General features: G+C 37.6%; 1 protein-coding gene across 1 annotated transcript in view; it reads right to left on the reverse strand.

Moving 5' to 3' along the window:
* LOC125235137 overlaps nucleotides 1-25,110 on the reverse strand; it is a 34,963-nt gene that overhangs the window by 2,785 nt on the left and 7,068 nt on the right. The window contains exons 8-16 of the mRNA XM_048141581.1: nucleotides 23,342-23,400; nucleotides 22,785-22,875; nucleotides 22,558-22,630; nucleotides 21,377-21,524; nucleotides 18,271-18,438; nucleotides 16,887-16,972; nucleotides 16,197-16,350; nucleotides 14,203-14,320; nucleotides 13,677-13,793 (exon numbers count right to left, since the gene is read on the reverse strand). Coding sequence (XP_047997538.1) covers nucleotides 13,677-13,793; nucleotides 14,203-14,320; nucleotides 16,197-16,350; nucleotides 16,887-16,972; nucleotides 18,271-18,438; nucleotides 21,377-21,524; nucleotides 22,558-22,630; nucleotides 22,785-22,875; nucleotides 23,342-23,400 — 1,014 coding nt within the window. The remainder of the gene's footprint in view (nucleotides 1-13,676; nucleotides 13,794-14,202; nucleotides 14,321-16,196; nucleotides 16,351-16,886; nucleotides 16,973-18,270; nucleotides 18,439-21,376; nucleotides 21,525-22,557; nucleotides 22,631-22,784; nucleotides 22,876-23,341; nucleotides 23,401-25,110) is intronic.

The following is a 25,110-nucleotide window of genomic DNA, read 5'->3' on the forward strand; positions in this document are numbered from 1 at the left end:
TCTCATTTAAAATTTAAAGGTGCATGGCTTGTGCATAAAAAATAAATAAAAATATATCACATTATTAAAGAAAATAACGAACACAACCGAATGAGTATAAATGATTTCATTCTAGTTCGGTTAAATTGAAAAAAGTTTCATGTTTTGTTTTACTCATTGGAATACATTTTCATTACGCTGGTATTAACAGTACGTCATTTTAAAAATATATATGACAGTACCTACGTCAAATTTTGTCAACCAAACTTCACAGGTTGTATGTAAACAATTACAATTTAATTTATTCATACATATTCAGATACGTATTAATCGATTCTTATTTAGAATAGAAAAAAGGGGAATGCGAGCGGGTATAGGTATAGTGCTTCTGGTTCAAATTTAATTGTGTATATAAAAAAATGACTCAATTTCATTAAAGATTTACTTAGTGCATACAGCGAACACGTAACCGTAAGTTGAAAACAATAATAATTATAAATCACCTAAATACATCGTTGTTTACAAAGCGCTTGTTTTGAATGGCACTTCTCCACTCAACTACTTAGACCAAATGTTCATGGAACACCAGCTGGTGACCAGCATAAATGACTATGAACAGCCGTGCAAAAATATCTGATTTTCTATAGGGGGCTATAAGTATATGACGACATGTTCCCGGCAAAAATTTGTGATGCTCCGTGACCGGCAAAAACATCGTCTCTCTTTCTAGCGTCTCGCGAGCGTATAGCGTCGGGCCAACTGTATGGAAAAAGACGCCGCGTCAGCGCGGCCATACAGTTGGCCCGACGCTACGATCGCAAGACGGTAGATGTGGGAGGGTCCTTATCCGCATACATATCTGATCGGGTCGCTTAAAAATATTTGATTCTTTATAAAAACCTAAATTACACTCTCACCCGCATAAATATCTATCCATTGTTAAAGCAAATATATATCTTACGGGCTAGAAATCATTAATATGTAATTAAAGTGCAATAATAAACCCTACCTGGTTGCCTTACAGCCGTAAATTGTATGAGGTGATTTGACAGTTCACAAAAACGGTATAGACTTGTGTCATTGGATATGTCTGTCTCATCTGTTCTTAAATTATTACAAGTAAACTTATTGCAAATCTAGTATCAGAAGCCTTTATAGGTACAAGCTCTTATTCAACTTGCCTTGTTAGTTATGTTAGTTTGAGTCAAAACGTAGAAGCTAAATTTGACCCACTTTCCGGTTTCCAATTGAGCTGAAATTTTGCACACATATGTAAATCAAGTGACAATGCAATATTATGGTATCATGGAGCTAATCTGATGATGGAGCAGAAAGGTGATCATAGGAACTCTGTTATGAAACGTCGTATCCCCATTGAGTCAGGGGTTTTTAGAAATGTCTCGGAGAGCAATAAATATTTTTTTTGCAAACAAAAACATTATAAATTGGGAGGTGTAATTTTTTATTATCTCTTACATAGCATTTAGAAGAAAAACCGACCAAGAGCGCGTCAGTGTAGGGTTCCGTAGTTTCCGACATTTTACATAATGACAATTTGATAAATACCGTAATTTGGGGTGAAAAGGGTTCCGGGGGTATATAATGTTATTATATTTCTTGACATATTCCTTCTATTTTCCGCAATCAAAGTAGGAAAATAATATATTATGTTTTTTTATTATTATTATTATTTGTATTTAGGACAACAGCCGTAAATATTCAACTTACATAGGTATTTTTACATAGGCTTAGGCCAATAACAGTTATCTGTTGAGTGAAAAGTATTATACACAATATATTACTAAAAAAAAAATGTGTGAATATTTAAAATTACAGTGAAAATGTGCAAGCCACACATTTTTATTTACAGTTTCATTTCTGTCAAAGTTGACGTTCAAATTTATTGGATTTTTACTCATTTTAATCGTTCATTATCCTTTTGAATGTGTATACACTTCTAAAGTTTATGTATAAATAACAGAAAATCATAAGACATATTTTCATTTTTATAATGGTTTTCATGAAGAAAGCGATGCAACTGTGTTGGGGAATTTTTACGGGATGAATAAATATCCGCGGCCTGAGGGGTGAATGGGATCAGGAATGGGGGGAATCGGGTCGCAAAGGGGGTGAATAGGTTTACGAAGGGGCTGATTAGGGTCGGAAGAGGGGTGAATTGGGATGTGTGGTCAATGCTTGTCACATTGTATAAAATATATATAACTTACTTAAAGTGGTATTTTTATGAATGACCTCTCTGTATATGGACGCAATTTATACGTCAATGTATTGCTTCGTAGTTAGACTAGATACAAGAAATTAACACTTAGAAATGTTAATCACACTTCTGTCTACCTCCACGTTTCTACTTAAGTCCGCAAAAATCACCCATGGTTGCTATAATATAGACGGATTACTTTAAAATAAAAATCATAAGTATGAAACTATACAACTAGGGAAGAAATAAAATTATTTTATTGAATCATTTTTGATTTGTTCTTTTTCAAGTTTATATAAATAATAAATTTTCAATTCGCTCAAAGGTTGGAAGAGATCCCTTATAGGGATAAGTTCGCCTTTGTACATCATAACTTTACTGTATTTTTATGTCCTAACTTGTCTTATGTACAATAAAGTGTTCACATACATACATACATATATTGAAATAGATATCATACACGAAAGAAAAAACGACAAGGCCCACGGTGGCTGAGCCGGGAATCGAACCCGGGTCTTCAGCTTACGCAGCTAACGTTATTACCACTAGGCCACCAGGCCAGGTTAAAAAAACCGGCCAAATGAGAATCTATTTTCGCACAATTGTTAAACTAAATTATTTTTACTAGCTACCTCCAAAATACCAAATAAAATTGGGCTACATAGTACATCGTTTTCTGAAGATTTTGGGTTCATGGGGTCGGAACGGGTATACATACCTAACGTAATTTATGGTGAATAGGGCCAAAACCGACTTTTGAACGTCGATAGCAATTTTTTTATATCGTCGTTGAGATTGCCAATTCCGTTATGTGCATTTTTTCGATTTTTCGTTTTTTGCAGATTTGCCTTTAAAATTGTATTCCACGTCTAATGCAAAAACCAGCATACGCAAATTCTCCTTGGATCATGTTTTAACTAAACACATTTGTGATTTTAGCCCCAAAAATAAATACACATGTACTTCCAAGCACATATTGGTTTTGGTAACCAAGTAAAAAAAACGAAATTGATAATTACTACTGCACATGTGTGGATTCAGTATGGATTGTTGCTTAGTGTGCTTATGAGTTTCGGTCATATATCTTGATTTTTCAATTTTTTTTTCTGGTATTCAAAGCTAAATATTTTAACCGTAAAGTATAACTTATTGTGTTTAATATTGTAAAGTACCTTTTTGTCGTCGATTATTCGGCAAGTTTTTCACATTTTCTAACACAGTAAGAGGGTAGCAATTATACTCCATTCTAACGTTCTTGATACTGATATGAATTATGATAACTTCATATCTGACATATTTTAACACAGACACACACTCAGTAGTAATCGTTTATTGGTGTAGTTGGGCATCATCTACAGTGTAGTATATCCTGCGTAAGAGTAGCACCAACCCTGGTAAGAAAAACGAGGGTGTTGTAAAAGGCGACTAAGTTCACAAACGAAGCAGCTAATAGCTATAGGGGAGATAAGCCACTTGTCTTCGAGAAGGAAAACTACAAACTCAAGCCCGGGATGGAATCCCCGTTAGGCGCGAGTAAGGTCCAAGCTGAAATATGTGGTAAACTCCTCGGCCTCCGACGGCCAGTTTCCAAGAGGGTGGTGCAGGTGCGGGGAATCACAGCGATTTCCTTGACTCCTCAGTCCCTGGTGGTGTGTCTGCCGAGGTGTGCGATAGGGCTGCGTTTTGGCTCCTACCGTGTACCGTGTGTGTCTTTGCTGCTTTGGTATTCATCTGCATACAAGAGCCGATAGAAAGTTTAAAGTTGTGGAACACATCACTCCTCAAATCACAGAAGAAACGCATAAACTTTTAATTGACAGCCTTAATGCCAATACTTTATGCCGATGACGCAGCCTTTGTTGCTACCTCTGTGAGCTTCAGCTAATGATGGGTCCAATCTCTAAGGCAGAAATTCCACTCGATGACACGCTATTGGAGACAGCCTTACGACAATAACCGACAATATTTCGCTCTAGGCAGAGGTTGATATTTGCATCGGTAAGGCAGCTACCACTTTTGGAAAGCTTAGTGCTCGAGTATGGCAAAACAGACTAAGACCAAGGTGTTAGTCTTTCAGGCTTGTGTATAGACCATACTCTTGTACGAAGCCGAGACGTATGCCGAAGTCAAACGCCGTGGCATCTCCTTCTATAAGCGATGCCTGCGTAAGATGTTGGGCATATCATCACAGGTCGTCAAACCAGAGAGTTCTAGAAATCGCTGCCCAGTCTGACCATGCTTCTCAAACAGAGGCAACTGCGTTGATGGATATATGCATAGTATGGAACCTCATGGAACCCTCTCGTTTACCACGCCGTGTTCTTCTGGGCATAGTAGCGAATGCCAAAAAATATGTTGGGAGGTCATTGCTTCGCTTCAAAGACTGTGCCAAGAGGTACTATCAGCTGCAAAAGTGCACGGAGAAGTTAGGAATGAATTCATTGATAAATTCATCATGCACTTTTGCAACTGATAGGACATGGCTGCCTTTAAGATCGGCTACCGAAACTAGGACACGCTTGCTAAGAAACGGAGGGAGTGGCGCAAGTGCATTGAAGATGGTCGCAAGTTCGTCCATGGACCTGGTTTGCGGCACTTGCAGACAAAAGGGAAACAAGGTAACGTAGCAAACCGTCTCAATTGGTTGCAAGCTTCCCTTGTCAGCTATGTGACAAAGTATGTCGCTATCGCATAGGTTGTCGCTATAATTATGTTGAATTTAGTCAGAACGAGTTTTAAGTTCTTTTTTTTAATTTCGTTTTTTTTCAACCCCTTTATGCCAAGAGTGGCACTGAAACTTGAGTAGTTCATGTGCTCTGCCTACCCCTTTATGGGATACGGGCGTGATTGTATGTATGTATGTACGTAAATATATATTATTAGTAATTGACAAGGAAGGTCTTCTGTTTTGTCAGATACTGACATTTTCCTTTGGATAATATCATTTATTTCTGATACAAGTGATTGTTATATCATGTTGTTTTGTTTTTATTACCCTAAACGCACATAACTTACTCTGATAAACCTCAAATGAACAGTATTTATGATTCCTATGTGCATGACTTACACATATGTATTTAGTAAGCTCAAAACCAATACCTATATGTGCACAAAATTAAGAAAAACGAGTATATCTTAATTTGTGATTTATTATTTCCCATGTTTTTTCACACAACATATTTCTTGCTATTTTTGACACATTTTGGATACAAATTGAAATGATGTTTGTACCTACTTCTCTAGTAAATCGATTTTTTGTCTCTCCTGAAAAGTAGCTAAAATGCACATAGCGGAATTGGCAATCTCACCGACGATATGTGCCATGCTAATTTTTTACACAAAAAATCTTCCGGCAGTGTGAACTTCGGTTTGTCTTTGAAAATATGTCGTTTTATTTAGTAATTTTCGCTCACCCTAACGTTGGAGTGAATAGGGTCGGGAAGGGGGTGAATAGGGAAAAGGGTTGACTCTTTCGGATTGCGAACAAAATATGACCTGTCACGAGCAAATTATATTTATTTTAACAAAAAATAAGGATTTAATATGTTATGAGTGGTTGAGTGGTCGGTAATGAAATCTACATATATTATGATAACCCTTAGATAACCAACCTTTATAGTTAGATGGTGCTCTGACGCGGTGAATAAGTAAGTATGGTCGTGGGCAGTGCGGATGTCAAAATATAAGCATAGTTTGTTGCTATTTTTCATGTCTAAATAAACTTCTAAACTAACGTAGTGGGTATTAAAGTAAAAGGTTCACAGTGAATATTAGGTTGCCAGAAATGTGTTCAGCTATACCATTGTATTGAATTTTGTATCATAAAGTCAAACTAGGTATTTACTACTAATGATTTACTCTGTGGGGTGTCTTTGATCACTTGCATGGGGTAACATTGACCATAATGACACATAGTTAATTATTGTCTGATTTTGTTACGGTACTTGTTGAGGCTGATAATTTGATCGCTTCTTGTGATAAATATTGAAATAATTGCAAATAAAGTTGGATGTCAGTTTATGTTTGATCACATCGTTTTTTTTCTGCGTACATTATTTTATTTATTTATTCCTTATTGCACATAAAAAAATAAGTACAAATGGTGGACATAATACCTTAAGGCATTCTCTACCAGTCAACCACTGGGTTAAAAAGAAACATTTCATACGTGCAGGCATCGTGACAGAAAACAATAATCCTGATATCACTTATTTTGTTACCTTTTTAGATTTTTAGCAGGAAAAGACTAAAAAAGTTGATGGTCCCATTTTTTCTTCCTTAGTTACGTTACGTTGACCAATTTTGGAATTTATACTTCTCTAACTCCTACATTTAATGGGTAAAAATACCCATTAAATGTAGAAGCTAGAGAAGTTTAAATTCCCAAATTGGTCAATGTAACCCTAGTTTACGGTAGACACCGTCAACCTATTCTAATAATTCTCTTTTTATTTGAAAGAAAATTCGTTACGATAATATGCATATAAAATATGCAATCTAAGATAAAAAATACTTTTCATATAGTTACAAACTTAGTTCAGATTTTTTTTGTACAACTTTTAAAAATTGTTCTACCTATCAAGTTCAAAATAATTTTCCTAGAAAGTCTTTTTTCTACTCCCGAACTACATATTATTCGTCATTTACAGGGTCGTGCATAGATCTTTAAAACCCTACATAAAAGTCTATTCCCCAAAGCCAGTGTCCGCCGGCTTTCCGCGCATGCGCGCAGTATCGAAAAAATTGAAAACGCATTGTTTGGCTCTGTAACCATGGCAACGCCTTATAACGATACGGCGCGCGTGCGCGGGAAGGCTTTGGGCAGCTGAGCTGACAGTGCAAACCTTTGCGTCAAAATACAGGAAACAGTGTGAATTTCACGAAAGTTATTCAAGAAACCTATTAAAAACTAAGTGCATGGTCGTAAAAAAAGTATTGTATGCAACGGTGTTTAACTGAGTCAAAAAATACTCGTGGCGTCTTAATAACAATTTTCGGCTTCGCCTCAAATTGTTACCCACGCCACTCGTCTTTTTTGATCTCCTTTAAACGCCTGTTGCATAAAATACTATTTAAAGTTCTGCTTTTGAGATTTTTTCATATTTGAGAAAACAGCCCTTATGGCCTGAAATACGGCATACGGCAGTGATATTGACATTGACATATGCTTTTTCGTATTTTGATGGTATTTTGACTGCACTGTATTTTTTGCCATGCTAATTTGAACCTTATCTCTGAGCGATGTTTTTTAATTTTCAGTTACATCACAGATGTGTATGACATGACATCTAGGTATTTAGCCATTTAAAAGAAACTACAAGGGGCTTTACAGACGTAGCGACTGCAACTGGTACAGGGCCCAAGCCATAATTTAAAATTATATTGTGATTTTTATATGTATTTGTGGTTTATTTAATACTAAGTATGAGTTTCAACATTTTCAACTCAAGGAACTGAAATTAAGAGAAGGGACTCGGAAATTGGGTAAGATCAAGAGTCTGATGCAGATGGCGATGGCAGTATTGGATAAGATAAGATATGCGTCGATATTCCCTGTCTTTCTTTGTGTCTCTGACATGACTGCTGCTAGCTGTACTCTATTCATTAGGTTTTTATTTTATACACATACTTTATTTTTGTATCAAAATAAATGATAAATTGATAAAAAACCTAACGACCAAAAAGAATAAAAGTACCTATCTGTTAGTCTTTAATACACCCCGCATATACGTAATGCACAGCACAGGCCTCCGAAGACCGGCAGGGCAATCATGGTCGCGCGATAAATGGTATAACATAGGGCCGTCCCTATCGCACTTACAAATAGTGTGATAGGGCTGATGTTTTATCATTTATCACGCGACCATAATAATTGTCTGCCTGGAGGTATCGGCCTTTAGCCCTTCACACACGTCTTTGAATAATGTTTGCGGGGATAGGCAGGCTGACGATTTTTAATCTAAGTATAGAAAAGTAACGCAAAATGTAGTGCAAAGTAATTTGAAATACACCTAGATAAACAATCAATTGAATAAGGAACGTTATCTACATATTTAGGTAAATTAAATTCACATGAGACATGAACAGAGAAGGAAAGCTAGATGATGCGTATTTTTTCTCTGTCTTCTTGTATGCTACCTTTTTTACAGTTTTAATTTCTCAAAGGAGGTCAGTAGTTGACTACAAACTCAAAATAACACTCTTGAAAAAAATTAAGGGTCACTGACCTTTCACAGTAAATTGAGGTAGTGTGAGTGAAGGGTGTTTGTGTGTGTAATGGGGTAATTTGACAGATTCTGAAAATTCTCCCTGCTCTACCCCCTCTTAAGTGTCATTGGTAGGTTTGATTTTAGAATGTCTTTGTTGTTCCAATATTTATTCCAGGTAATATTGATACGTCGTTTGACTTCATCTTGGCGTCTGCACTTAGCAAAGGATACTTGTTGACCTAGATATATATAATTTTTCACGTATTCTAGACATGTATTGTTCACTTTTATGGGTCTCTCAAAAGTGTTGGTCATAATCTTAGTTTTGGTAGAGTTCAGTTCCAGTCCAATTTCTCGGCTTACGTTATATAGCTCGTTAATCATTTCTTCTAATTGAGTGTTCGATTCTGAAAAAAGGACAATATCATCCGCAAAGCGAAGGTTACTTAAAAAGTCTCCGTTGATTCTGATACCTTTTCGTTCCCAATTTAAGTTTTTCATGATACTTTGGAGCACTGCAATGAAAATCTTCGGCGAAATTGGATCGCCCTGTCGAACACCTCTACAGATTTTGATTTCAGGCCCTTTCTTCTCTAGTTTTACGCGGCTTTTGCTTTTGCTGTATATATTCTTTATTAATTCGATAGTTTCCCATGGTACGTCACATTCGTGTAGGGCTCTCCATATGCTGTTATGAGTAATGGAATCAAAGGCTTTCGCGTAATCTATAAAAGCTATGTAGAGTCCTCTTTTGTGCTCTACATATTTTTCTATTATTAGGTTTAGTGCATGTATGTGATCTGTGGTAGAGAAGCCCTTCCTGAAGCCAGCTTGTTCTGGAGGTTGGTACTTTTCAATATATTTTGACAGCCGCTCTTCTATACATGAAGCAAATAACTTGTAAATATTCGGTTGTAAGCTAATCGGTCGGTAATTGCCTATTTCTGCCGGATTTCCTTTCTTAAAAAGAAGAATAATATCTGATTCTGCCCATTCATCCGGTATTTCTCGTTCGTCTAGTATTTTATTGAATAGTGTAGTTATAAGTGGTGCAAGTAGAGTTTTGCCGACTTTTAAGGCTTCATTTGGGATATTGTCCGGTCCGCAACTTTTGTCTGTTTTTAATCTGTCTATTTTTTTACAAATGTCCAAATCTGAGAATCTATCAAGGGTAATAGACTTATCTATCGTAGGCAGTGTGTCTTCGTTTGAGTTTCGCGATGAATAGAGGTCTCTATAAAACGAAGTAGCCTTCTCTATTATGCCAGTTCTACTCCATGTTTTGTGATTTGCAGAGCCTTCTTTTAAACAGGGGATCCACTGTTTAGTAGTTTCCAAAGTTTTCAGGCCCTTTTTCAGGCCTCTTGAAGTTTTCAGAAAATTTTCAACTACTGATATCTTGTGTTTTTCTCGTTCGCTTTTTATCTGTTTATGTATGTTTTTATAAAGAAAAGAGCGCTCTTTCTTTTCTTCATCTGAAAGGTGTTTCTTCTTTGTTAGTTCTGTTCTTCGTGAAATAAGTGATTTTATATGGTCTGAGATAGTATAACGTTTTGAACTTGACTCGCTTTTTATTGAGTTCAAACTGTCTGATATTAGTGTTTTAATTGTTTTATAGAGAGAGCTGACATTTTCAGTTACTTGTTCGCCTATAGACATGATGTTTGTATTCAAATTTATTAAATATTCTTCTATTCCACTGTTTGTATTTAACTTGGACTTGATGTTATTTTTGTATGTGACTCTACTTTTACAATTGTTTATTATATTTAATGTGGTTCTTATCATTCTGTGGTCGCTGGGGAAAGCTAGTCTGCTTATAACTTCAATGTTCGTGATTTTTTCTTTACAATTTGAGAGCACATAATCTATCTGACTTTTTCTGTGTTTCGGTGAGAGCCATGTCCACATATTTTTCGGATTCTTTTTAAATAAGCTGTTGCATATAACTAGTTTATTTTCCCAGCAAAACTGAAGTAGCTTTTCTCCTCGTTTATCTCGATTTCCGTAGCAGTATTTTCCTAATATCCTTTCTTCGCCGACCAATTGCTGACCAACTCGGGCGTTAAAATCTCCCAGGATTATTTTTGTATTTTTATATTTGTTGCAGGCGTGCCCCAGTTGGTCATAAAATATGTTTATTTCATGGTCTGGTGCATCTGATGTTGGCGCGTATACTTGTATTAAGGTCACATGTGTATTTGAAAAATTGAGATTTAGAATACACATACGTTCAGATATTCCAATAAAGCTATGAATATTGTGTTTCCATTTATTTTTTATAAGGAATCCGACGCCATATTGGCCTTGGGTTTGGCCGAAGTGGCAAAATATATGTTCGTCGTCTTCTATAATATTATAGCCATTCCTTCTTATTTCTGAAAGGCCAATGATGTCGTATTTTAAGTCCAATATGGCATTTTTAAAATCTATAAGCCGTTCGTCCGATAGCAAGGATCTAGCATTGTATGTGCAGACATACATTGGCTGGTGTGGAGGGTTTTGGTCGTTTGTCCCCACGGTGACCGGCCGGGTTGGGGAACATTGTAGAGTGATCGCCTTATTTCCAGTGGTTGTGTTTTCATTTGACTTCCAGTTTAGTTTACCCTCGGTGCGGAGAGGAATTTTTTTTATCTTGTTTTTGTGTTTTTAATTGTTTGCAGGAGGAGGTGGGGGTGGAGAAGGCCTTTATCTTTCATAATTCTTCATTTCTTGTTACATAAGACATCATTGTATTTTGTGTTTTATATTTTTTGTTTGTCCGTTCATTGCTCTGTTGTGCCGGTGCAGCATATGAAGCTGAATTTGATGGAGGAGAGATAGGTAGTTGTCTTTTGTTCGTGCTTGGCTCTTTTTTTTCTTTTACTATTAATTTATCATATTTAATAAAAGCTGTGTTGCCTTTTGCAATTTCATCCTTTTGTTTTTGTTTTAATTCCTCGCGTATTTTTATTACTTTAGGTGGGAATTCTCTTCAGGTATATGTTGCTTCCCTCTAATTTTTTCTTATTTTTAAGAATTTTTATTTTTTTACCCAATGTACTGAGCGTGACGGAGATAGGTCGTGGTCGGTCTCCCTTTTTGCCCACTCTCCTGACGGCCTGCACCTCTAGTTCTGAAGTAGGTATGTTCATGCTGGAGTTTATTATGGTAACTATTGTATCCTGAAGTTGAAAATATGATTTTTCAGTTTCCTCGACTCCAAAAAACATGATATTTCTTGCTACATTATTTCTTTCTAGGTTGTCTAATCTTTTTTCCTGGTCTTCTAGTTGCGATCTAATATTTCCCATATCTGAGTGAAATTCCTCTAATTTTGTATCAATATGTGCTTTTATATTTTTCTCCATCTTATCCATTGCATTAAATACCTTTACTCGTAGCAATGCAGTACAATCTTGAAAGTTGATTACTTCTAATAGTCAGTTTTTAACCCCCGACCACAGAATATATAATAGTACAAGTACAGAAGGCCCACTACTTTGATGTTCACGAAATGCCGCCTACAAAATTCTAACAAAGAAACGAGCCGCACGTGCGCAGCGTCGGACGATAGGGTTGCTTATGGATTAAAACCAATTAGTACTCAGATAAAATGTTATACTATTATATTCCAGTCTTGGGTACATTCTAGGTATATATACAGTATTTATATATTTTTGTTTAAGTCCCGACATCACAAGACTTATTGAACTTTTACGTGGGACTTAATCAATATTAGATGTGTAAGATTGTCCTATTTTATTCATGATGTCTATTTAACTAAGCATTATTAGCCATTTACACGCGGACAATGCGGACATCGCCTATAAAACTTAAAAAAACTCGCGACCGCCAGTATGTACTTGTAGTGCGGCGATAGAATCGCGGAGTGAGCCGCCCCTGCCCCGACGCAAAAACGTTATACGTTTGACGTGTCTGTCTGTGGCATCGTAGCTCCCGAACGGATGAACCGATTTACATCAAGTTCTCTTTTGTTTGAAAGCTGAATTAGTCGGGAGTGTTCTTAGCCGTGTTTGATGGAAATCGGTCCACTATGTCAGGATTTTTTTCAAAATTTAATTTTTGTGGATAGGTTATAAATTTTCTTAGAAGCATTACGGAATATAGGCAATATGCAGCCAGAATGCAGAACATACAGTGAGTACGCAGTACACCCTATTGTAATTTATACTTACTTTGTCTTAAACAGTGTTTCGAAAAGTTTTCTCTGTGACATTGATGCATCAAGGCCGTTTGTTTACAGATGGCCTACCTCGAACCTTGCTTGAGGTGTTACTTCCCCGTCACACTTACGCGCGAATTCACAAGTGCAACATGTCGAACCAGCACGGTTAGCACATGACTGCCGCGGGAGTATGTCGCCGCGAGATAGACTACCCGTCCTTATGTCATTAATACAGTTAGAACAAGACGTGTGATCTATCTCGCGGCGACATACTCTCGCGGCAATCATGTGGTAGGCCTACAGGTTCGCAGTAGGCCTCAATGTGGAAGTTTTACGTAATACCCTCTATTCAACTAGGGAACAAATCAAAACGAAGGGGTGTTATAAGTTTGACGTGTCTGTCTGTGTGTATGTCTGTCTGTTTGTCTGTCTGTCTGTCTGTTTGTCTGTCTGTCTGTGTGTGTGTCTGTCTGTGGCATCGTAGCTCTCGAACGGATGAACCGATTTTGATTTCGTTTTTTTTTGTCTGAAAGCTGAGTTAGTCGGGAGTGTTCTTAGCCATGTTTCATGAAAATCGGTCCAGTAGGTCGCGGTCGGGGGTTTTTTCAAAATTTTTATTTTGTGGTTAGGTTATATTAAATATTTTTTGATTTGTTCTTTTTTCAAGTAGTCACACTACTATATATAAATTATAAATTGAAATAGATATCGACGGTGGAGTACCATGAACTCCCAACTACTTAGGTTTTCATACTTAGGAGTTCATGGCACTTCGCCATCGATATCATACACGAAAGAAAAAACGACAAGGCCAACTGGTGGCCGAGCCGGGAATCGAACCCGGGTCTTCAGCTTACGCGGCTAACGTCTTCACCACTAGACCACCCGCCCGCCCTTATCAGAGATAACATACACTAGAGAAATTTCGTCGGGTACCACGGCGGGCGGGTGGTCTAGTGGTGAAGACGTTAGCCGCGTAAGCTTAAGACCCGGGTTTGATTCCCGGCTCGGCCACCAGTGGGCCTTGTCGTTTTTCTTCCGTGTACGATATCTATTTCAATTTATAATACCCTCCATTGGCGGAAACTTGTTATTTACTTACCTTAACACTTCATTCTGCAACATCTGTTTTCTAGCGGCTGCAGAGAGGTGCTTGCACTCCGTCAACCAGTTGCGGACTTCGTTGAAATCCGCTAGAAGCTGCGATGCCGCGTCTTTGCTGCGAAGGTGCGATAACAAAGTTAAACAGATAACATACATATGAAATACTAGCCCGCGGCTTTGCTCGCGTTAGAAAGAGACAAAAAGTAGCCTATGTCACTCTCCATCCCTTCATCTTCACTTAAAAAATCACGTCAATTCGTCGCTCCGTTTTGCCGTGAAAGACGGACAAACAAACAGACACAGACACTTTCCCATTTATAATATTAGTATAGATTCAGATGACAAGTAAAACTTATCCATTAAAAATATGTTGATATGACTTATACAATAATATGGCTTTGATGTAGTATGATGGTAGTAATCAGTGATTTTTGGCTGTAGCGTCTCGAATATGCAATTTATTGGAGACCTCCTCTTTCGTTCCTTCAACAACAAACTACTCATTGAAACAAAATTATAATTACCTAAACTTGACTTTGGCCATGTAAATGTGATGCAGCCATGATTCGCCCATTATTCGCAGAATCATGTTCAACGTTGTAATGTCTTCCGTCGCTTTAACCACCGGTAACATCATTTTATCTGGAAAACAAAACAAATTGGTCTACATATTTGTAATTTTTCGTAAATCAACTACCTGAAATCAGATCCGATATATTAGTTTGAGGCAAATACGGGACTAGTATTTGAAAAATCGGCCGTGCGAGTCGGACTCGCCCACCGAGGGTTCCGAACAAACTTTCAATAGTTGAATCATTAAAAAAAAGTCGCACCATAAGGGTTCCTTTTGTACCTTTTTGGTACGGAACCCCATTAACTAATAAGTGTGGCCACCTACAAATATTTTTTATGGGAGAGTTTTATTTTCAGGTAGGCCCTTAGTATAGTCCAGGCCACAAACATCTTTACAAAAATACTATACACGTCTCTCAGAGAATGACAGCAAGGTCACGTATACAAGTATTTGGCATGTTTTTAGTGGCTGGTGTACCCTGTAGTATCTTCTCCTTTAACCTAGCGTTTTCCCCACTGACCTATCATTTCGCTTACGCTTAAAGACTGCTGAAGTGTGCAAAAGAGAAGCTTTCACGTATATGATCATCCTATGAGTGCAAAAGAGGCAGACTACAAATGAAAAAACGTGACCATTTTTGATGACAGGCAGCGGCCGCTAGCGGCCTACTCAATTTAAGTTAACGGATTAATCGTACTTTTCAGTACAAAAAGTTGTATTATGAGGATACAGTGAGTGATTTCCGTTTGGATTAAACAGTTAGAAATAGTTATTTGTTATACAAGGGGGCAAAGTTGTATTTTAACGCCGAGTGTGGAATTGAAAAACGAGCAAGTGAAAGGATTCTATAGTTGAACCACGAGCGAAGCGAGTGGTTCGAGAATAGAATCCTGAACTTGCGAGTTTTTTAACACACGAGAAGTAAAATACATTTGCACCCGAGTGTAACACAAAACTTTTCCCCTCACTACAGCGAGGAAACTACAACGCAAAAAATGCGTTTATCACTGCTTCCAGTAGTTCCACAGGTAGTAAATCATCCTTATTACTAGATTTACCTACTTTTATCAATTTTAAAGCAGTTAATTTGACTTTATTCAAGGTCAAATTACTTTACCCACTAGTGGATAAAATGCGTTTTTACCCGCTGGTATTAAAGGACAAAACACGTGTTTCCGAGCTAGTGAGGGGAAAAGCAAATTATTCACGTTATAATATATAATTTCTGATTTTAATATTCCCAATGACACTTGACATTGGTCCAGTTTTGGTCTCACTTTTGATATTCTACAGTTGTTCTTTGTCATCCTACTTCTATGGTTTTCCCGGCCTAGCGCTTTGCCCGGTCTTCGACATCCTTAGGCCTGATTTAGGCGACGTGCGAACTCGCATGCGATTTTAGTTACAGTGCGGGCTGTTGAGGTTACACACAATTTTGCACAGCCATCAAATACCGCAATGTAATAAAAGTCGTATGCGAGTTCTTGTACCGTCTAAATGGGCCCATAGGCGTGAGATTGTTCTCTTGCATGTCCGCTCCCACGACGTCCAGCCAGCGCTTCTTAGGCTTACCGTAGTATACTAGCTTATATTTGTTTAGTAAGGCCAAATATTAGTTACCTCAGCAATTCCCGTTAAGTTTGTACATTTGGATCACGTCTCCGATTTAGATAAAAATTGGTAGGCTGATAGAGTCCATGATGCTGAGCAAGATCCACTAGGTTTCCCAAAATGTCCTAGGTTGATTGTATGAAACTTTCCTTTTTTGTTACAGAAAATGTATAGAAATCTGGTAACAAAAAAGGAAGGTTTCATACAAACTACATAGGACATTTTGGGAAACCTAGTGGATCTTGCTCAGCATCATGGACTCTATCAGCCTACCAATTTTTATCAAAATCGGAGACGTGATCCAAATGTACAAACTTAACGGGAATTGCTCACCTAATAATTCATAAACGTAGATTGAGCGCTCGGCTGTAGGCGGGTGTGAGACGCGTCGCCATTCAGCGTTGCTCGGGAAGATCATAGTGAGGTGCGCCATGCTCGTTGTCGCACAGACTGATGCTAATACTGAAGTTATTTCTTCCGTTGCTTCCTGGAATAAGAGAGATATTTTCGTCTTCTGTTACCGCGAGAGTTACTCATGAAATAAAAGCGTGGAAACGGATTATATCGGGTATAATGAATTTTACAATATATCACGACGTTTCGAACACTTGACCACAAACGCTGTAACATTTGTTATATCAAAGAGGTCAATTTATTTAGGCCCCGCGCACACGGAGGCAACAGTTGCTCGGCGACTTTCGTATTTGTATGAAAAGTTGCGTCGCCTCGTGTGCGCACCTTCATACTAGCCCATAGACCGAGCGACGGAGACAAAACAGTTTTGTCTCCCGTCTGTGGGGGCCCTAAAAATTATTCAATATACATATGTATAAGGTGTACCTTACTGGTGACTGTAGTCACCGGCATAAATATGTGATGATTTCTATACCTTGTCACATTAATATCTTGTTTGAAATGTCATACGAAATTGTCAAACGATTAAAAGCGACAAGGTACAGAAATCATTACTTATTTATGCCGGTGACTGTACTTGGCCTAATCTGGGACTACTGCGTTTCTTACCTTTAGTTTTTGTGTGTTGACTTTGACTTCCGAAACTAATTTTTCTCTCATTTTTGCACAAACATTTTCATGCACTCCAATTTTACCTGGAATTTAAAAAAAACATAGAACCTAAGTATCCACTTCGGGAATCGGGAGTAACCACTGAAGTATCCACAACAACCTTTATCGACCTAAAATTTCACTAGACATACGTAGAAAACTCACATTACAAGTCAACAAACCAAATCGAGTTGTCGTAAATTTTAGATGGATATTATTTCAATGGTATCAATGGTTGCTGAGCTTGACACGTAATGGATCGAGTGATATGAGGTCAACCGGGTCTTTTGAAGATATCTTCCAAACGGAACATATTATTATAGCCGTTTACCTACATTAATTGACGACCGGTCTGGCCTAGCGCGTAGACCCCTGCCTGCTAAGCCGCGGTCCCGGGTTCGAATCCCGTTAAGGGCATTTATTTGTGTGATGAGCACAGATATTTGTTCCTGAGTCATGGATGTTTTCTATGTATATAAGTATGTATTTATCTATATACGTGAGTATATCGTCGCCTAGCACCCATAGTACAAGCTTTGCTTAGTTTGGGGTTGGGTTGATCTGTGTAAGGTGTCCCCCAATATTTATTTATTTATTTAATTAAGACTATTGCAATAGTTGAAAAATGTTTCGTTTTATTTTTTTATTTTATTGGTATTCAGGATAACAACAGCCGTAAATATAACTGAGACATAATAGAAGCATAATATTATAAAAGTATAATATTGCTTAATAGAAGGAAGGATAGAAGTTAGAACTATTAACTTTTCTTAACTTCTTAATTTTTTCAGGTACGAATCGTAGTTCTTGTAGTCTTCAAGTCTTTTAACGATTAACTTTTTAGCTAATAGGTTAATATTCTTATTAACCAATAACAGTCATCCATTAAATTACATTTTGTAAGAATTAAATTAACTAAACAAAAAAAGTTATATAAACAATCAAAATGCGCAATACACACAAATGCTCGAACCTCTAAAGCACATACAGGTTGTTAAATAAGTATTTTTATAATTACGTAATTTAAGGCTTCAATAGCTATCTACTTAATTCTAATTCATTGGTAAAAACAAATACGTAAAAACTAGTGTCTACGCCAAATCTTGGGATATTAGTTGTCAAAGCGGACCCGCAGGCTCCCATGAGCCGTGGCAAATGCCGGGATAACGCAAGGAGGATGATGACTAGTATAAATACTCATAAGTATTTACTCATAAGTCAGACACCGACAAAACGAACGCGAGGAATTTACGAAAGTACCCACCAGACCATGGCTAATAAATAGATAGATATCTTCAAAATAAATATTTGTTGCCCTACTCGCATGGTGTATACGACTTACCCGACTCAATAGTAGCGGTATGATCAGCGAACCGTAGATTGACCAGCTGTTCCATGCACACATGCATGTCTTTCTGCGTTATCCTAAAGAAGTCGTCCATTTGCCATTGGTTGGCGAGGCGTCGCGTTTCGGCAAGGCACCATAGGCGGTATGTATGGATAGAGTGATCTAAAAACAAGGTATTTATTGTAACAAACAGAAATGTACATACATACAATCACGCCTGTTTCCCAAAGGGGTAGGCAGAGATCACAGATTTCCATTTACTACGATCCTGACAAATCACTTTCGCTTCACACACTTTCATAACGTTTCTCATACACGCTCGTCGGTTTCGAGTACTTCTGACCTGGCCTTTTTGCAATATTTCCCCGATTTGAACAAGAAAAGTTCGCCTAGGTCTTCCACTTCCAACTGACCCTTTCCACTCTATACCTTCATCTTATTTTTCATATACTTTCTTCGTTACTCTCCTCTCATCCATCCTCTCTACATGCCCGAACCACCTTAACATACCCATCTCAATCTTTGTTACCACAGCTACATCCACTCCACACTTCTCTCTTATCACGCTATTTCTGATCCTATCACTCAACTTCACACCAGCCATGCTTCTTAACGCTCTCATTTCCACGGCATTCACTTGACTTTGAAACAGAAATGTCTCTAATCCGATTGCCGTTTCAGAAGTTTACAATTCTTACGGTAGACGTCGCTACTGTCGTGAAATATTAGCTGTGTTGGCGTCTTAGCTCAGTCTTGGTTAACCACGCAACACAAAAAAAATCCACTTGTAATTTTCCTGGATACACTTTATAATTTTATGAAATTAATAATGCATGTTAATAATGCGCAACTTTCCGCACCATGGTTACCAAATCTAAAATTATGTGACACGCCATCTGGTTTATAAAGCGTCAAACCTTAATGCTATGCCTATTTCAATTGTCGCCCTGTCGTGACACTTTGCCGTTCATTGCCTGTTCAACAAGGTAATATTGACACTGAGTAACAATCAACTTATTATAATTTTATGTTAAAAGGGCTGAGCCTTGTTACAAGCGCTACCTGGATACTATAGACGATTCTTCTACGAGTCTTTAAGTTAAAAGGTTAAACGGTTAAAAGGTTAACAGGTTAAGAAAATAAAAGTTTAAAAAATTAGAATATTAAAAAGTGAAAAATAAAAAAACTAAAAAGGTAAAAAAAGACTGACTGTGACTAAGGAGCTTCCTTCTACATATAAGGAAGGATAGAAGTTTAACAGAACTAAACTCTTAACTTTTTTCAGCTAGCGCTACCTGGATACTCCAAGTCCTACGAGTCTTCAAGTTAAGTTAGAAGGTGAAAGATAAAAGGTTCAAAAGTGAAAAGGTTAAAAGGTTATAAAGTTAAAAGGTTAAAAGGTTATAAAGTTAAAAGGTTAAAAGGTTCAAAAGTGAAAAGGTTAAAAGGTTATAAAGTTAAAAGGTTATAAAGTTAAAAGGTTAAAAGGTTATAAAGTTAAAAGGTTAAAAGGTTATAAAGTTAAAAGGTTAAAAGGTTATAAAGTTAAAAGGTTAAAAGGTTCAAAAGTGAAAAGGTTAAAAGGTTCAAAAGTGAAAAGGTTAAAAGGTTAAAGTTAAAAGGTTAAAAGGTTCAAAAGTGAAAAGGTTAAAAGGTTAAAAGGTTATAAAGTGAAAAGGTTAAAAGGTTCAAAAGTGAAAAGGTTAAAAGGTTATAAAGTTAAAAGGTTAAAAGGTTATAAAGTTAAAAGGTTAAAAGTTAAAAGGTTAAAAAGTTAAAAGGTTAAAAGGTTCAAAAGTGAAAAGGTTATAAAGTTAAAAGGTTAAAAGGTTATAAAGTTAAAAGGTTCAAAAGTGAAAAGGTTAAAAGGTTATAAAGTTAAAGGTTAAAAGGGTAACTCTACTAAATAAAGGTTATGAAAATGAAAAGGTTTAAAAGTGAAAAGGTTAAAAAGTGAAACGGTTAAAAAAGTGAACAGGTTAACCTTTGTTAAAAATTTAAAAGGTTAAAAAGTTAGAAGGTTTTAATGTTAAAAGGGTAAAAAGGTTAAAAAGTGAAAAGCTTCAAAAGGTGTTAAAAGGTTAAATGGATAAAAAGGTTGGTTATTTTTTATTTTTAGATACTCTACGATTCTTCTACGAGTCTTCAAGTTAAAAAGTTAATGGGTTAAAAAGTCAAAAGTAATAAATTTTGTTCAACCTCGTGCTTGCGAACGCAGTAGGTACCTTTCGCGCGTCGCAGCTGCCAGAAAGTAAAGCCTGACAAGATTTTATTTGACCCTGAAAGAGTGTCGCTATAAACCGCTTTCATATGGCAATAATGTGCGGACGTCATAATGCAACATAATGCGTCATAATGTAATGGGGACAGCGTGTGCTGGTTTCGCGTTAATATTGGTAGAAAAATAATGGTTTTAGAGAATCAAAGTTTAATAAGCACGGTTTAAATACTCGCTACTAGTTTCCGCACAGCCTAAAATCCATAAATCATGTGCTTTTATCGAAGTCGTCGATGTTTATTTTCTTTTTGCGTGGGACCTTGTTTTGTACTGGTGTCAATGATGTAACGGCCTCCATATATCTTTAAATATTTTTCACGGCAGAGAGAAGACACCTTAAATAAGAACAAAAAATATATTAAGCTAAATCGAAACCAAATAATCAGTACTGGAGAACCGCACTATAAACTGTCAGTACCGGACATGTCATCAACCGATTTCGGAACATTGTTATCGAAATACAGTTAAATTCTTCATCCTTTTTTTATTGTAAGTAATTTATCACGTTAAGTATAATTATGTTCACTTTTCAAAATATTATTTTGGGGATATCGTCGCTTATCAAGATGAATAGTGGCACAACTCAAAATGAAATGCTACTGCACTTTATATTCTAACTCTTACCGGTAAGATTAAAATTCAAATGGCATTTCATTTTGAGTTGTGCCACTATACGATGACTTTCGACGACGGGTGTCAAATGGTAATTCTTGCCAGTAAAAGAAATTAGTTCAGCTGGAAATCTGCAACGTGGCGAGGGTCAAATAAAAACTTGTCAGGCTATACCTACTGAGTCGTCCCTTATACTGTGATTATACTTACCAAGTCTATGTAAAATGGGTATTTGCTCCACAAGCGGCAGGTCCTCGAGCGGCGCGCCCAGTATGTAGTCCCACGTCACTTCGCACTGGTTATTCAGAGTGACGAGATCCTGCAGCATAAGGGCGAACTTGGCTCCTGATGCTGTCACCTGAAAGCCATAGCACAGTATAAATGTCTCCTGTGCGAGAAAGAGAGGAGGTAGGGCATAGCGAATGATATTCCGCTTTGTGTGGTAGGGCACAGCACAGCGGATATCATCTCGCTCGAATCTAGAGCAGAGCCCAACTGGGGAAGTACCTGCCCCTTACAGAAGACCGCAGCCAAATAGCACTAGACCCTACTCATAGTGTTGTGTTCCTGCCGGTGAGTAAGGCTGCCAGAGCTCAACGAGGGTGCGGTGTGCTGGTGACGGAAGGACCTACATACGGAACTAATTTGTTCCGTCTATTGTCCTTTGAGTCGTCGGCAACCCGAAGCCGCCTTAGAACTTGTACACTCCTTTTTGCTAGGTGTATTTAACACAGCGAAAGGGAATGTACAAGTTTCTAATGGGGTGGCAACGCGCATGTGACACTGTTTGAGTTGCAGGCGTCCATAGGTTACGGTGACCGCTTTACATCAGGCGGGCCATATGCTTGCTTGCCACCGACGTAGTATAAAAAAAAAGAGATCGTGGCATTTGCTAGAAAGGGACAATGTCACAAAGATGTGGTGACCGTGCCAGTGAGACAACGAAATTATGTAAGCAGCTACACAGGCAATATTATGGCCACGGGCAAGTTGCCAAAATATGTACACACTATCATAATGTGCGAGTAAGGATCACTTGCACCAACGAAAATGGAGGGTTAACTCACCATTTTATATGGAATTTTACAGTTGACAGCCCACTAACCTTGAGTTAAGTGGTTCGTACGAGTATATATCACATTTTCGTGCATTGCGTGAAAAACTTAAAGTTGATCGTAAGGAATTTATACACTACTAGCTTTCGCTCGCGTTAGAAAGAGACAAAAAGTAGCCTATGCTACTCTCCATTCCTTCAACTATCTCCACTTAAAAAATCACGTCAACTAGTCGCTCCGTTATGTCGTAAAAGACAGACAAACAAACAGACACACACACTTTCTCATTTATAATATTAGTATGGATTTATTGTATTTCAAATAGGTTTTACTTACTTCCGTTACATTGATGGAGAGATCTGGATACTGTTTTAGAGATGTCACAGTCAAATCTGTCGTTAAGGTGGCACTGAAATGTAAACATTAAAGTTTAGTATTAGTATTAGTATTGAATCTTATGACTAACATAGATTTAAAATTAATCAATTAACTAATATTTATGGATTTATGTGGTATGAAATAAACAATTAATATCTTATTTATTTTATATAAACATAACGTACTTAAAGTGTTTGTCCCACGAAGTGGTAGTCACATGGCACCCTAAGGCGTCAGCGAGTATCCTTAACGCTGCCAATACTAATTCGGGAGTATCTGAAAATATAATTAATACATCAACCTTTTCTCTACGATGGCGAATCAGGTGCCCATCTACCAAGTCACCACCTTCCTCAATAACTTGTGCTTACAATGTTATGGCAGGTGTCCGGATTTCTTTGCAAGCCCAGCATTTTTTCCACCGAAACTTAAACCATAGATCAGAATTCTATCCACAATAACAATAGCTTCCAACGCCTGTCGAAACCGGTTCACAGGTATACTCTATTCAAACTGTGAATGGGTTCCAGCAGGCGTTCTACATGACATCAAATATCTCCTGTACTACGTGTTGTACCTATATCCCCACGCACGCCTTATAAATGACCGGGCTCTCGAAACACCCGAGAGTTTTTAAAACGGAGAAACAAATAATATAATAATGGCGTTTCTTTCGCTACAGATCGATTAGTAGCTTGGATCTTGAATTCTTAGTTAACAATTAGATTTTAGACATACTTACTGGTAGATTTAAATGTAGCGAAAAGCCATTCCCGTAGATTCTGACTCGTATTTGGGGACCTGTAAAGTAAACAGTACGCAATATAACATAACACGTGTTTGTAACTAGGGATTGCAAGCCGGTCCGGCGGATCCGGTAATCCGGCCGGATCCGGTGCTTTTTTCATGCCACCGGATCCGGTGAAATTTGCCGGATCCGGTACCGGATTGGGGTCGAAATTCGGCCGGATCCGGCCGGATTGGGAATCAGACCGGATTGCAATCCCTATTTGTAACACACACAAGTACATGTGGGTCATAAGTACATACATTTTTGGTTATCTATACCCAAACAACAAAACATTTCCTATGGATATTTAGGATACTGAAATCTTCGGGGTGGGGCCTGTTTGCACATCTAAAAATCGAGCAATAGTAGGGTAGGTAGTCCTTAGCTTAGGCTACAGAAGAGTGTTTTTATATCTCACTAGTGCTTAGGTTCTTAGCATTGATAGCACCTAAGCTCTTGAACGCCCACTGCCGAAGTGTCAAACTATCAGTAGACTTTTGGGGCATTGATAATTGTTATTTCGAGTTGAATAAACAAAAGGAGGGCGATTGCGTTTCGAATGTCGTCCACCCAATGAACCAACAGATGTCAATGTGCTAAGACTTAAGACAAGATGCAAATTTCTTACATTTCGTATAGGTGCAGCAATTAAGTACCTAAGACACTGACCAAAAGCGATGCGAAGCGATGAGCTATGAGCTATCGGTTATAGAAACGAACAAAAGATAGTAGCTCCCTTGTAAATAAACGAGAGAGCGAGCGATTTATAGTTCATCTCTCAGCTACGAACTATAACTTTCTCGTTCTATCATCACGTCTCTTTTATTTACACGTGAGCCACTATTTTTTGTTCGTGTCTATAGCCATAAATTAAATATAACAAGATCATACCATCCCATACATTAAAATGCGACCGCCTAAGACCGCGCTTACACTCCACCACGCATAGATGGCGCTACAAAAAAATGTCTTGTAGCTTTCGATTATACTTGTAGATGGCGTTAAGTGTCACTTTTGACATAGATTTACAGCTCGGAATTGACACTTAATCTATCTTAATCGGTGGCAACAAGGCATTTTTGTGGCGCCATCTATGTGTGGTGGAGTGTAAGCGCGTTCGTAGGTGGTCGCATTTTAATGTATGGGATGGAATGATCTTGTTATATTTAATTTATGCTATAGCCGATAGATCATAGTTTATTACTCGCTTTTGGAGGGACTAATGATCAATATAATGATTGCAAGTTGATTATAGTATGAATTTTCTGAGATGAACTTTACGGTTTTGCCCTAATCTGTTAAACAATAGTTAATTGTTATACAAGGGGGCAAAGTTGTATTTTAACGCCGAGTGTGGAATTGAAAAACGAGCAAGTGAAAGGGTTCTATAGTTGAACCACGAGCGAAGCGAGTGGTTCGAGAATAGAATCCTGAACTTGCGAGTTTTTTAACACACGAAAAGTAAAATACATTTGCACCCGAGTGTAACACAAAACTTTTCCCCTCACTATTAGCGAGGAAACTACAACCCAAAAAATGCGTTTATCACTGCTTCCAGTAGTTCCACAGGTGGTAAATCATCTTTATTACTAGATTCACCTACTTTTATCAATTTTAAAACTTTATTCAAGGTCAAATTACTTTACCCACTAGTGGATGAAATGCGTTTTTACCCGCTGGTATTAAAGGACAAAACACGTGTTTGACACGAGTGAGGGGAA

Source organism: Leguminivora glycinivorella, chromosome 17 (assembly GCF_023078275.1).
Source record: "Leguminivora glycinivorella isolate SPB_JAAS2020 chromosome 17, LegGlyc_1.1, whole genome shotgun sequence".
Classification (NCBI taxonomy): domain Eukaryota; kingdom Metazoa; phylum Arthropoda; class Insecta; order Lepidoptera; family Tortricidae; genus Leguminivora; species Leguminivora glycinivorella.